General features: G+C 38.2%; 1 protein-coding gene across 8 annotated transcripts in view; it reads right to left on the bottom strand.

Annotated features, from left to right (window-relative positions):
* Positions 1-14,338, bottom strand: part of BMPR1A (bone morphogenetic protein receptor type 1A) — a 142,662-nt gene that overhangs the window by 10,596 nt on the left and 117,728 nt on the right. For all 8 annotated transcript variants that reach the window (XM_035023272.1, XM_035023271.1, XM_035023274.1 and 5 more), the window contains 3 exons: positions 11,183-11,279; positions 10,920-11,019; positions 2,807-2,951 (listed from right to left, as the gene is read on the bottom strand). In XM_035023272.1, coding sequence (XP_034879163.1) covers positions 2,807-2,951; positions 10,920-11,019; positions 11,183-11,279 — 342 coding nt within the window. The remainder of the gene's footprint in view (positions 1-2,806; positions 2,952-10,919; positions 11,020-11,182; positions 11,280-14,338) is intronic.

The raw sequence follows: 14,338 nt of genomic DNA, 5'->3' as shown, positions 1-14,338 counted from the left end.
TAGAATATCACGTAAGTGAAAACATACAATATGTAGTCTTTTGTGTCTAGCTTCTTTCGCTTAGCATAAAACACTTCAAATTCATCTATATTGTTGTTGCCTGTATCAGTAGTTCCTTTTTTATTGATGAGGAATGTTCCACTGTATGAATGCACCACGATCTGTTTATCCATTTACCAAATGATGGACTTTTGGGTTGTTGACAATTTATGTCTTACGAATAAAGCTGCTGTGAACATTCACATTTGGGTCTTTGTGTGGGCATGCCTGCAGATCTCTTTGGTAAATACTCAGTGGAAGAACTGCTTCACTGTATAGAAAGTATATGCTTAACCTTTTCAGTCAACTGTCAATCCACTTCCCAAAGTGCCTGAAATGTTTTCATTTCAATCAGCAATGTATGAGATTTCTAGCTGATCTATACTCTTTTCCGCACTTAATATTCTCAGTCTTAGTCATGCTAGTGGATGTACAGTATCTCACTTTAATGTTTAACTTGCAATTCCCTGCCTTTTCTTGTGCTTATCTGCTGCAATTCCTTTCTCTTCTTTTGGGAAGTATCTGTTCAAATCTTTTATCCATTTTAAAAAATGGGGTTGTCTTATTACTGAATTGTAGACATTCTTTATATATTCCGCAACACAAATTCTTTCAGATCTGTGTTGCCAGTTTGTGACTTATTTTTTCCTTTGCTTAAGCTAAGTGTCTTCTGAATAGGAAAAGTTTCAAATTTGGGGGCGCCTGGGTGGCTCAGTCGTTAAGCAACTGCCTTCGGCTCAGGTCATGATCCCAGGGTCCTGGGATCGAGCCCCGCATCAGGCTCCCTGCTCTGCGGGAAGCCTGCTTCTCCCTCTCCCACTCCCCCTGCTTGTGTTCCCTCTCTCGCTGTGTCTGTCAAATGAATAAATAAATAAAATGTTTAAAAAAAAAAAAAGTTTCAAATTTTAAAAAAGCCTAATTTATCATTTTAAAAATGATTCATGCTTTTTGTGTCCTAAGAAACCTTGCTTAACCCAAGGAAACAATGATTTTCTAAAACATTTTCTTTTAAAGGTTTTTAGACTTTAAATTTTACATTTTACATTTAGGTCTATGGTCCATTTCAAGGTAATTTCATATTTGGAGATAAGGGTCGAAATACACATTTTGGGAGGGGCGCCTGGGTGGCTCAGTTGGTTAAGCGACTGCCTTCGGCTCAGGTCATGATCCTGGAGTCCCTGGATCGAGTCCCGCATCGGGCTCCCTGCTCGGCAGGGAGTCTGCTTCTCACTCTGACCCTCCCCCCTCTCATGTGCTCTCTCTCTCATTCTCTCTCTCAAATAAATAAATAAAATCTTTAAAAAAAAAAAAAAAGAAATACACATTTTGGGAAACGGATGCTCAGTCTTCCCTGCACCATTTGTGGAACAGACCATCTTCTTCCCACCGAATTACTCTGGCACCCAAATCAAGTGACATTTGTGTCCATTTCTATGCCCTCTATTCTCTTCCACTGACACACATATTTATTCTTATCCTTAAGGACCACACTAAGCTGATAACTGTAGCTTTATGGTAGGTCCAGAAAGCAGGCAGTGAATCCTTTGCTCTTTTTCAAAAGTGTTTTGGCTCTTCTAGGTCTTTTGCATTTCCATATAAATGTTAGATCAGTTTATCAATTTCTATAAACGTTTGCTCTGATTTTGGATTGAATAGAACTATAAGTCAACTTAGGATAACTGAAATTTTAATACTGCGTCTACTGAGTCAAAAACAGGATATACATCTCCCCTTATTTAGGGCTCTGTTAATTTCTCTTGGCAGTGTTTTCTAATTTTCAGTGCCCAGGTCTTACATAAATTTTGTTAAGCTTATTCTAAAATATTTGATGTTTTTTGAAGCTATTTTAAATGGTACTGCTTTTAACATTTTAATTCCTAACTGCTCATTGCCAGTGTACCTATATTCAATGATTTCTGTATAGTGACCTTATATTTTACAACCCTGATAAACTCACTTGCTGGTTGTTATAGCTTTATGGTATCATCCTTAAAATTTTTCTTTGTAGATAATCATGTTGTCTGCACATGAAGACAGTTTTACTTTAACCTTTCCAATTCAATTACAGAATTATTTAATTCAATAAATTAAAAAATTGGGCGCCTGGGTGGCTCAGTTGGTTAAGCGACTGCCTTCGGCTCAGGTCATGATCCTGGAGTCCCTGAATCGAGTCCCGCATCGGGCTCCCTGCTCAGCAGGGAGTCTGCTTCTCACTCTGACCCTCCCCCCTCTCATGTGCTTGCTCTCTCTCATTCTCTCTCTCTCAAATAAATAAATAAAATCTTTTAAAAAATAAATAAATTAATTAAAAAATTAGAGATCAATGTACTTACTTTAAACAAATGCAATTAAACAATTAAAAATATGTCTGGATATCTAGTATTTATTAATTTGAAATAGTTATACTTCTCTCAACTAATGAATTTAATCTTAGGTGCAAGGAATTTATACCTGACTCCTTCAAGTTGGCTGTTAAAAGCAAAACTTGTGAGCTAACTCTAGCACTTATATAGAACTTCATGATCACATTTTCTTTCCTCTTTGCTTGTGGCTCTATCTTACTGCCTATTCTATTCTTTTTGTCTCACAGTTCTTACTTTTAACTGATTTCTTCTTGTATGACTGCAGCCATCTTTCTAAATAAGAAGGAAGAAAAAAATGTGTCTAGTAATGTTCCCTAATCTATAACAATTATGCTGCCTACCAACATATAAGGACACAATCTGTACCAATAAACCACTCATGTCTATATGACATTTTATCTTACCAATAAAGGTAGTCCGGATCCACTACCAGAACTCTGTGACTGGTCAATGAGGTCTTTTAATGATTCTCCGACTGGAATAAATGCTTCATCTTGTTCCAAATCACGATTATAACGACGTCTGCTTGAGATGCTCTTGCAATAATGTCTTTTAAAAAAGCAGAAAATAACCTACATTAAAATTCCCAAACTACAAATACAAAGTTCTAGGGTAAGAAAAATCTTGAGGCTGTCGACACCATCATCCTTCCTTCAGATAGAATCACATCCAAATTAGTCTTACGGGATAATATCTCCTCTGTTAATGTCTAGGAATGGAGTTTATCAGGTAGAGTTCTATGTACGTGTTAAAATGGAAAGATGTCCACAGTGCACTGTCTAGTGAAAAAAAAAACAGCACGCAGAAGTGTGATCCTAGCTATACAATTTTTAAAAATTATATATATCTACATATGTCTAAAAAGATCAGAAGAGATATATAACAAGTTGTAAATAGCAGTTATTTCTGGGCATGTTGGAGTACCCACCTTCTACTTTACATAAGCTTTCCCGTTTGAATTTGTCAGTATTTTGAATTTTGTTGTATCAAAATGAACAATGAATATAGTTCCATTTTAAAAAAGGGAAAAGGAGCTGATGCAAAGAAATCAAACAAGTTCTCTGAACTCATTCTGACAGTTTTTTGGGTTTTTTTTGAAGATTTTATTTATTTGACAGAGAGAGATAGCGAGAAAGGGAACACAAGCAAGGGGAGTGGGAGAGGGATAAGCAGACTCCCCGCCAAGCAGAGAGCCCGATGTGGGGCTCGATCCCAGGATCCCAGGACCATGACCTGAGACGAAGGCAGACCTCTAACGACTGAGCCGCCCAGGCGCCCTCATTCTGACAGTTTTGAAGGTTTTTTTTACAGTTTCAAATTATGAAATACTTCAAACATACAGGAAAAGTAGAGATTTAACTGCCACCCATGTGTAGATCATTAACTGAATAAATATTAACATTATATTTATTTTAAAGACAAAACATTAGAAATATTTGAAGCTCTTGCCATCTCCCTGATAATTCCATTTCCTTCCTTTACTCCTCAGAAACAAACACTATCCTGAAAGGTGGTATGTCCTTCTTATTTGAATATCTTCATAAACAACACTGTTTCTCTGGATACAAAGTGACTCAAATGGCATATGCTGTATTACTACTTGATATCTTCCTTAAAAAAAAAAAAACAACTTCCTTATGTTTTATGTATTTATCCATGCTGATACCTGTTTAAAAACAATAGCTCATTTTTATTGATGCTGAGTGTGTCATGCATTGTTCTAGGACTCACTTCCTCTTCACAAAACTCCTAAGAGGTGAATGCTATTGCGAAACCATGGCCCAGAGGTTCATCATTTGTCCCAAGTCAGACACCATCAAGTGGCAAAGCTGGGATCCAAACCCAGAGGCCTGGGCCTGGGAGCCAGTCTCAGTCACTACTATTCTGCCAAGGAAACGATTTAAATGGTACCTTGGGTTCTTGTTAGGAATTTACCCCAATTTATTTTGACAGTCATATCTGTTAATTCCAAAAGTTAATACAAATAGTAACGCAAAAAATATTTTTGTGCCAGTCTCTTGTGCAGGAGTATAAGAATTTCTCAAAGGTACACACACTTTCAATTTTAGTGATATCACTTAATTGCTCTCCAAAGTGGAATAATATATAAAGTATAATAATAATATGCTATAAAATATTTATATATGATACTTTATAATACTATTTTAATATTTTATATAATATATATTACTATAATTACAATTAATATAAATATAAAACATATAATACAATATTTTATATTATACTACTATAGTATATAGTATATACTATACTATAACTATGATTACTATTTATATTATACTACACTATACTATATATTATACTATACTATACATTACACTATATATAATACTATTACAATATTTTATAATATATTATAAAGTATAGTATCACAATGTGCATTTCCCCATGTTCCAAGTTTGCACTAGAATATGCACATTTTTATGCTGTTACCAACCTGATGGGTATGAACGGACTCATTTTCCCCAGACTTCTAAGAAAGTTCGTATTTTTTCCTATGGTTCATTTTCTTCTGTGAACTGCTCCTCATATTATTTTGCCTATTCTGTAAAGTGCCTATTCATGCTATTTAACAGGGATGTTTTCTTTTTTTCTCATTGATTCATTAGGAGTTTCTTATATAATCTGGATGCTAAATCTTTGTTAATTATGCTACACGAGTCTTCTCTCAGTCTGTCAGTATCCTGTCACTCCACTTACTGTGCTTTGTTTTGTTTATTTTTATTTTTTAAAGATTTTTATTTATTTCTTTAACAGAGATAGAGAGCACAAGTAGGCAGAGTGGCAGACAGAGGGAGAGGGAGAAGCAGGCTCTCCGCCGAGCAGGGAGCCCAATGCGGGGCTCGATCCCAGGACCCTGGGAACATGACCTGAGCCGAAGGCAGCCGCTTATCTGACTGAGCCACCCAGGCGCCCCTGTTTTGTTTTTTTAATGTTGTCAATTTAAACTTAACAATTCCCCCCTCCCTTTTTTTTAAGATCTTATTTATTTGACAGAGAGAGACACAGTGAGAGAGGGAATACAAGCTGGGAGAGTGGGAGAGGGAGAAGCAGGCTTCCCACCGAGCAGGGAGCCCGGTGTGGGACTCCATCCCAGGACCCTGGGATCATGACCTGAGCCGAAGGCAGATGCTTAACGACTGAGACACCCAGGCGCCCCAATTTCCCCCCTTTTTGATACATGTTTTTTGTGCCGTGTTTAAAGACCATCTTCTCAACCCTAATGTCATTAGCACATTTTAAAGGTGTTAAAATTCTGATTCTCTCATTTAGTCCTTTAATCCATTTGGCACTTACAGTAAAGGATGGAAATTACAGAAAACATCAAGTCAGGTTTGTTTTCTCTATGGACAGCCCAATATACTTAGCCATTTTTGAATTTTATTTTTAAAACCTTCTGTGAGTAACTGACTCACAAATGGTTTAAAATTCGCAGAGAAGGATGTGCAGTGAAAAATCTTCCTCCTGCCCTATCCCTACGCCATCAAGGAGGAACTGGAAAAAGCCCGGAACTGGAACGGTTTCCACAATCTGTTCGGTAATCTTCAGGACAGCCTTTATGTCTATTTAGATAAAAAATATATATACTGCTGTTCACCTCCCCCGTTTCTCTTTTTTCTTCCAGAAATGGTAGTATGGCCATACACGCCATCCTGCAGCTTGCGTTCTCACTGAGCCCTCCATCTGCATCCATTCCACAGCAGTACATAGAGCCTCCTCTTCCTTTCATGGCGAACAGTACTCCATTGTATGGCAGTTAACCATTCCCTCACCAGGACCATTTACACTGTTTCTAGTCTTATATCATACAAGGCTAAAATGGAAAAAGTTCCTGGCATACCTGTATACACATTGCTAGAAGTTAGAACTGAATTTGGAATTTTGATGGCATGCTCTACTGACCTCCTCCTTGAAGGTTATACCAGTTACAAACCCTCCACCCTTATAGGACAGCCCATCTTCCCCACACTCTCATCCACCCCCTTATAACACTTTTAGAACTTTGTTTTTAATTTTATCCAAGTTCTATATTCATCTATTTTTTTTTAAAGATTTTATTTATTTATGTGGCAGAGAGAGAGAGCCCAAGTAGAGGGAGAAGGAGAAGCAGGCTCCCCACTGAGCAGGGAACCTGATGCGGGGCTCGATCCCAGGACCCCAAGAGCATGACCTGAGCCGAAGGCAGACGCTTAACTGACTGAGCCACCCAGGCGCCCCTTTCCTTGAGTACTTTAAAGATGCTGCTCTGCTCTAGGCATTGTTTCCCCTGAAAAGTTGGCTACCATCATCCTTACCTTTCTTCCTCTATACCTAATCTGCCTTTTTTCTCTGGCTGCATTTAAGATTTTTTTTATTACTGGCTTTGAGCAATTTGATAATGATGTACCTTGGTGTAGTTTTGAGTTTCTTGTACTTTGGCTCTACGGGTTTACAGTTCTAATTAAATCTGAAAAAAATCTTGGTCATTATTTCTTAAAATATTTCACTCTCTCTCCTCCTCTTCTCTCCTTTCCTTTGGGAACTCCAGTGTATATACAGTTGACCCTTGAATGACGGGGTTTGAACCGCATGGGTCCATTTATATGTAGATCTTTTTTTCAATACAGCATAGTACTGTAAATGCATTTTCTTTCCTCATGATTTTCTTAACACATTTTCTTTTCTCTAAGAGCTTACTCTACTCTAAGAATATAGCATATAGTACACACCAGACAAAAAATGTGTGTTAATCAGGCGTTTTGTTTTATTGGTAAGGCTTCCAGTCAACAGCAGGCTATCAGTAGTTACGTTTTGGGGGAGTCGGTTATGCACAGATTTTTGACTGCACAGGCATCGGTGCCCCTAACCCCTGCAGTATTCCACACAAATACACACACGCACACACACACACACATATTAGGCTGTTTGAAGTACCACAGCTCACTGGTGCTTAATTCCTTTTTTAAGTTATTTTTTAATGGTTTAGTTTGTAGTTTCTTTTTTTTTTTAAGATTTATTTATTTGACAGAGCGAGCGAGCACAAGTAGGGGGAGCAGCAGAGAGAGAGGGAGAAGCAGGCTCCCCACTGAGCAGGGAGCCCGAAGCAGGACTCAATCCCAGGACCCTGGGATCATGACCTGAGCCAATGGCAGGCGCTTAACTGACTGAGCCACCCAGGCACTCTGTTTGTTTAGTTTCTATTGCAATGTCTTCATGCCTAATCCTATTTTCTTCTATAGTATCTAATTTGCCATTAATCTCAGCCAGTGTACATTTCATCTCAGATAGTACAGATCTCATTTCCTAAAGTTTGATTTGGGTCTTTTTATATCTTCTTTGTCTCTATTTCACTTTTTGAACATATAAAATACTGGTATAATAACTATCTTAATGCCCCTGTCTACTAATTCTAAAATCTAGATCAGTTCTGGGTTGGTGTTTTTGATTCTTCATTATTGGTTGTATTGGTTGTATTTTTGCATGCCTGGTGATTGTTGACTGGATGACAGACACTGTGAATTTTACCTTGTTGGGTGCTGGGTATTTTTGTATCCCTCTGAATATTCTTGAATTATGTTCTAGGATACAGCTATTTGGAAACAGGACAATCCTTCTGAGGTGCGACCAGTGTCATTTTTAGTCTAGGGCTAATTATTTGCAATACTGAAGCAAGACCCTTCTGAGTACTCTAACCAAAGGCCTGTGAATTATGAGGTTTTCAAGTCTCACAGCTGGTGGGAACAGACACTATTCCCAGATTGTGTGAGCATCGAACAATGTTTTCCTCAGTCTTTTCAGGCACTCTTTCCCAGACTTGGGTAGTTTCCTCACTTGTACGTGCTGATCAAGATTCAGCTGAATATTTGATGGGAACTTTCTGAATATATCCAGAGTTCTTTCCCTGTGAAGCACTCTCCTCTCCAGTACTCTGTCCTATGAACTATAACTGCTATTCGTACCCCCGACTCAGCTACATCTCCTGGAGAGTCAGAGCCTTCTGGGCTACACCTGGGTTCCTCCTGTGTCCTATAGCTAGAAACTCTGGGCAGTAAGGAGGGCAATCATTAAGGCTCACTTCATTTATCTCCTGTTTTTCAGGGATTAGTGTCTTTCACTGCCTGATGGGCAGTTATTAGTATGTGAGTGGGGTTTACTGATTATAGGCTTCACTGTAAGATGACTGCCTGGGCCATTTCATTGGGTCCATTGGGGTCAGTATACTTAGGTCTTTTCTCTTGGGCTGGACGGATTTCCCCAAGAAGATTCTTCCAATTTGTTATTTGAACAAGCCTGGCTGACAGGGTTCTGGGATAGTTGAGGGGCCCACCAATCAGTATGTAAATGTTCACTGTACCTCCATGTTTTCACTGTAATACCTCACTCTCAATAAATGGATGCCACACTAAGAATCTTATCTTTGTTCTTTCCAGAGAATACACTTCTAGCCTTCTATTAGGGAGATGGTGGGGAAGTGACTATTCAGAACAGGAGTAGCGAATCTCATCATCTGTGGTACTTGCCATCCAAAATGGCCCACAAGGACCCTCACCTCCTGGTATGCATGTCCTTGTTTAGTTCCCTTCCATAACACAGTAGGGCTGACCTGTGTGACCAGGAGAATGTGGCAGAAGTGATGGTGTGACTTTTGAGTCTAGATTGCATGTAGCTTTGCAGCTTCCACCTTAATCTCCTGGATCACTCACTCTAGGAGGAAAAAGCCAGGCTTCACGCTGCAAGGACACTCAAGCAGCTCTGTAGAGAGGCTCACATCAGAGAAACTAAGGCTTCCCGCCAATTTGTGAGCCTTAGAAGTGAGCTACCTTTATCTTGGAAGGTGATCTACCAGCTCCAGTCAAGCCTTCAGGCGAACACACCCTCTGCTGACATCTGACTGGATGTTATGAAAGATCCTGACACCCAGTCACTCACTCCTGAATTTCTGACCCACCGTGAGAGACAATAATTGCTGTTTTAAGCCACTGTGTTTGGGAGTGATTTCTTAATGCACTATTGCATAACACACACAGCATCTGACTTTCTAAAAATAGACTTTCAAGCAATCCTCTTGGTTTTACTGCCACTCTCAACTTTACTTCCAGAGATAACTGGTACCGCCGATTCTTGAGCTTCTTGGAGAATTCTATGATATAAACTGGTTGCTTTTTTACTGTCTCAAAAGTCTAGCCTAGGAGTCTGATTTTTTAGGTCTGCAAAGTCACTTACTACTTATCCAAAAGCTTCCCAAGTTCCAAAGTTTTTTGCTGTTATCTCCTGTTTTCCTCGTCCTAGTTGGACAAAGAAGTTAAAAACTATTGCTTTTTTACTGGAGGCAGCAAGAGTAAGTATGCTCAACCTGCCTCTTTATCTAAGAATTTCTGCCAGTATAACAGGTGAAAAACAGTATCTCAGTATGATTTTAATTTGTATTTTTCATATGGTGAGTATTCTTGGGTCATCTTTTTATTTTGCTTTTAAGAACTCTAAGTATTTCCTTTTAGGTAAATATTCATTTTCCCACTGAACTGTTAAGGTTTTTTTCTTTTTGATTTATAAAAGCTCTCTATATTTGAGAAATCAGCTCTCTGTAATATAAGATGCCGATATTTTTCACTGTTCGCATTCTGTTTATGGTGGTTTCTGCCACCTAGTAAAGTTTTATTTTTACGTAATTGACACAATTTTTTTTTTTTAATTTAAAGTTTTGTTTTCTGTGTGTGTGGTTTTTTTGCTTTTCAGTTTTGTGTCAGACTCAGAAAGGGCTTCCACATCCTGAGATTATTTTTTAAAATTCTTCCACGGGTTTGTTCCAGTGCTTTAATCACTTCATTTTCCATATAGCTAGTTCCAAGCTGGGTAAAATTTATTCCAGTGTAGGTAACTGATTAAACTTCATCTTTTTAAAAAAAAAAAACTTTATCTTTTTCCATATAGCTACCTACTACCAAATCCATTTATAGAATTATCCCCAGTGATCCGAAATGTTCCCTTTACCATATACTAAATTTCTTTATATACCTGGGTCTATTTATGGGTCTAATAACCTGTTCTACTGATCTCTTGGTCTATTCGTATGCCAGTAAGATGAAGCTTTATTACTGAAGTTTATCCCCTCCTGTTGCTACTCTTCTCTTTTGGCAACTGTCCTCTGAAATCACAACTAAACACAAACAATTCTGAAGCCACAAATAACTAATGAATGATAATGTACTTGGCTTTTTGAGACAGATCTTCAACACTCATATATAAGAAAGTTCAATATTCTATAAATAAGAAAAATCATAAGAACTCATGAACAAAACAAGAAGTATAAAGTTGCGTTCAACTAACTGATTAGTAGTAAGGTTCTCTTTTCCCTTAAGAAAATTATAATCTAGTTAGGAGATTATAACCTAAAGGAGATAGAACCAGAGAATACAAGTTAATGGCGTCTCAATAATTTCTTTGCACTGGCTTTTAAAGAACTGCTCATACGTAATATTCAACAAAATATATTTTGTATCAAAATAATTATCTTACTTGTAACAAAAGCAGCTGGAGAAGATGATCATAGCAATTATGCAGACAGCCATAGAAATGAGCACAACCAGCCACCGAATGCTGCCATCAAAAAATGGACCTGACAAGGGGAGTAAACAATAAAGCATACATATTATCTTTCTATCACATATTAGAGGGGAAAAACAGTTTGTAGTGTTAAATTCTAGAAAGCTTGCTTACTGTTAAAGCCAGAGAAAATATTTTACTGAAAATCATGATCATGCTCTTCTCGGCTAACCTACCTATGACAACAGGGGGCAGTGTAGGTTGTAAATACTGGTTACATAAATTGGTCCGACAACATTCTATCGTCCGGCGTAGCTGGGCTTTTGGCGAATCCTAGAGGAAGAGTAATGATAAAATTAAAAATGGCTTGATATTTTAAGTTGATAATGAGGTTTTTTTAATATTCATAAATATAATTTTTAATTCAGCTGAAAGAACAAGACCTCCGAATTTTATGTGTAAAAAAGGATTACTGAAAAATTAGAATCTGTGCTGAAATAGTGAAGACTGTGAAATTATTTTTCCTAAGGAGAACATATGTATGTGGATGGTGTGTTGGAACACTGAACTATAAATTACAAACGTAAGTTCATAAGTATTTTACACCAAAACTTTGGCATATCTTAATATATTACTATTCATTTGTTTTAATAAAAATGTAAGTCATGGGATCTTTTCCTTAAAAAACATGGATAAGACATTTTATCACAATGATGAACTAGTAGGGTACACAGGATCTCATAGCAGTACTTAAATGGAGGGTATCCCAGTCTAAAGAAAAGACATGCCAGAAAAAGTAGTCAAGTAAGTAGAAGATACTGCAGAGTCTGCTTACAACTTCACTGTAACTAATGAACCCCACACAGAAGCAAGTTAAAGCAGATGCAGTGAGGACAAAGGGAAAATATAGAAGCCATATTCCTGAGCTTCTTAGAGTCTACCACCACCTAGATATGAGATGTGTCCCTAATAGGTCAGAAAATGAGCAGAGGAAAAAACCGTAGTCATGAGAACAGACATCAACAATTATGTGTGAAGTTTGACTTGACTGGTACAGTACTTGACAAGTTATTAACTTGAATGCTGACATTTCAGCACTGCTGGGAAAACTGCCATTCTGAACCAAAATAGTAACAGAAAGGAATTGCTTGTCATTATAAAAGTAGCAACAATATAAGCAGAAATTGACCATGCTATTCTTAAATATCAGATGGCCAGAAAGGAAAAACTTCAGTATGCTTGAGCATGACTTTAAAAAGGTGAACAGGAGTCCATGACTTGAGATTCTGTCAGGGAAAGTGGGTCAAGAGTATTTGGAAACTTTCAAAACCACAAGTTTTACACTTTAACTGAATTTTTAACATTAAAACAATTTTTACTTTTAAATGATCATAAAAAGAGAAAAGACAGATATGTTAGGAGTTATACAGGTGACTCTGAAATAATCCCAGATCGAGGACATTTACACGAAGGATGGAATGAAGAGTACATAACTAAAGATGAATACAAGGACTACGAAGCATCCAAGAACAGCTGCAGGAAGGCTAACGATCAAAATGAGCTGAGCCTTGCAGAAGAGAAAATACAAAGAAAAACGAAGAAAGGGTTTCTCTGGCAATGCTAGAAAACCGACCACCAAGCAATGGATGTGCTGCTGACAGAACAGATGAGGGGGACAAAGATCAGCACCATGCAGTGGGAGCCGCTCTCCCAGACACAGGAAGAGATCCTCCAGGGCTCCTGTGTTCTGCATGAGTGCCTGCCCTCAAAGCTGAAGCCAGGTGATCACACCAAGCAAGGGAAGAGAGAGGCCTGGAAGGCTTGCGTGATGGGAAGATTTTAGCAAGAACAAGTGTTGGAGACTGAAGGGCTAAATGTTATACTTTTTTTTTTTTTTTTTTAAAGAAAAAGAAAGCAGACTTGGCCAACTAGAGTTTGGAGGCCGCATGGTAATATGGAAAAAGCAAGGGCTCTGGAACCAAACAGTTTATTAAATCCTAGCTTTGCCACTTACTAACTTTGTGAACGATGAACTTCTCTCTGGGCTTTCGTTTCCTCTGCTGTAAAATGGAGGACAAAAAAACACCTGCCTTACGGGGCAACTGTGAGGAAATGAGGTAGCATATACCAAGCACCTAGCATATTAAATGCAAACAGTAAATATTCGATAAATTAATTCTTCTTGCTCTAGCAAATGTGACATGATCCTAGTGGGGATTCTAGAACAAGCCAAAAATGCTTATAAACTCCTAGAAGAGCCAAAGTGGCTTCACCAAGAACAGCAATAGCAGCCTCCGCTCCCTCCTCTCTTAGGTAGGCTACCTGGGTGGGCAAAGATGAGATGGTCAAGTTGGGGGAGGGGACCTTTCCTATTCCTACACTCCCCCACTCCCATCTGCCACCCATGTCCATTTGTGTGATTTGTCCAGAGTCATGTGAGCTTAGATACTTAGATTTGAATTACAACACTGTTTGGAAATGAGGTTTTCGGTCCCAGGCCTTTAATCTGTAAACCAGGAGGGAGATGGGTGGTTGTGCAAAGGAAAAAAGGAACAGAAACTGCCTGGGGAGCCCTGTTCTCAGGCAGGCCAAGAGGACTAGGCTCTGGAAAGCAACTCCCCTGAACTATCCACTAGCCTATGCGATCCTTGTGTGACACAGTCTGTGTGTACCTAGGGATGCACATAACTGGCTTAGTGACTGCTCAGTTATATCATCAGACCTAACATTTATTAAGCCCTGTGTGCTAAACTCTTTACATATACGTTATCGTATCATTTGATCCTTACAACTCCTTTACAAGTGAGAAAACAACTTTAAAAAAGAAAAGTGCCCCAAAGTTCTGCAGCTATAAGCAGCAGCACACGGAGTGGAACACACATTATGAAGTTTTAGCAACTAACTTATATTAGGGAATTCAATTTGTGATACACCTAGTTTAGGGGGCTTTCAGGATACTGGTTATTACTGCTGAGCTCAGTGCTCTAACCACAGTTCTTTTTTCAAAATTTTCAGTGATTAAAAAAATGTATAGAATTTGTGGTTTATAAACATGCAAATGGCATAAAACTGGAAGAAATAATCAAATTAGCATCCCCCCAAAATCCTGACAAATTACAGAAAAGGACTAATTCTAACATAATAAAATTTAACATAGACAAGTATGTAACAACTGTTTAACAAAACCCATTCCATTCCCATCCTATTTGTGTCAAGAAACCAAAAGAACCAATAAAGAATGGAAGAGGTGTGGTTCAGCAGTAGCATGAGTGAAAGGTGGGTATTTTGGCTGACCGGAAGCTCGAGAGGTTTCAACAGTGTGGCATGACAATCCGATATCTAACATGAGATTTGGCTGTATTTAGAAAAAGGGAAAGGAGTTATTTATTCTC

Source organism: Mirounga leonina, unplaced genomic scaffold (genome assembly GCF_011800145.1).
Source record: "Mirounga leonina isolate KUSES-001 unplaced genomic scaffold, KU_Mleo_1.0 Mir_114, whole genome shotgun sequence".
In the NCBI taxonomy this organism is placed as follows: Eukaryota; Metazoa; Chordata; class Mammalia; order Carnivora; family Phocidae; genus Mirounga; species Mirounga leonina.
The sequence above is the reverse complement of the archived record's forward strand: the minus strand, read 5'-3'. Positions and strand labels throughout refer to the sequence as shown.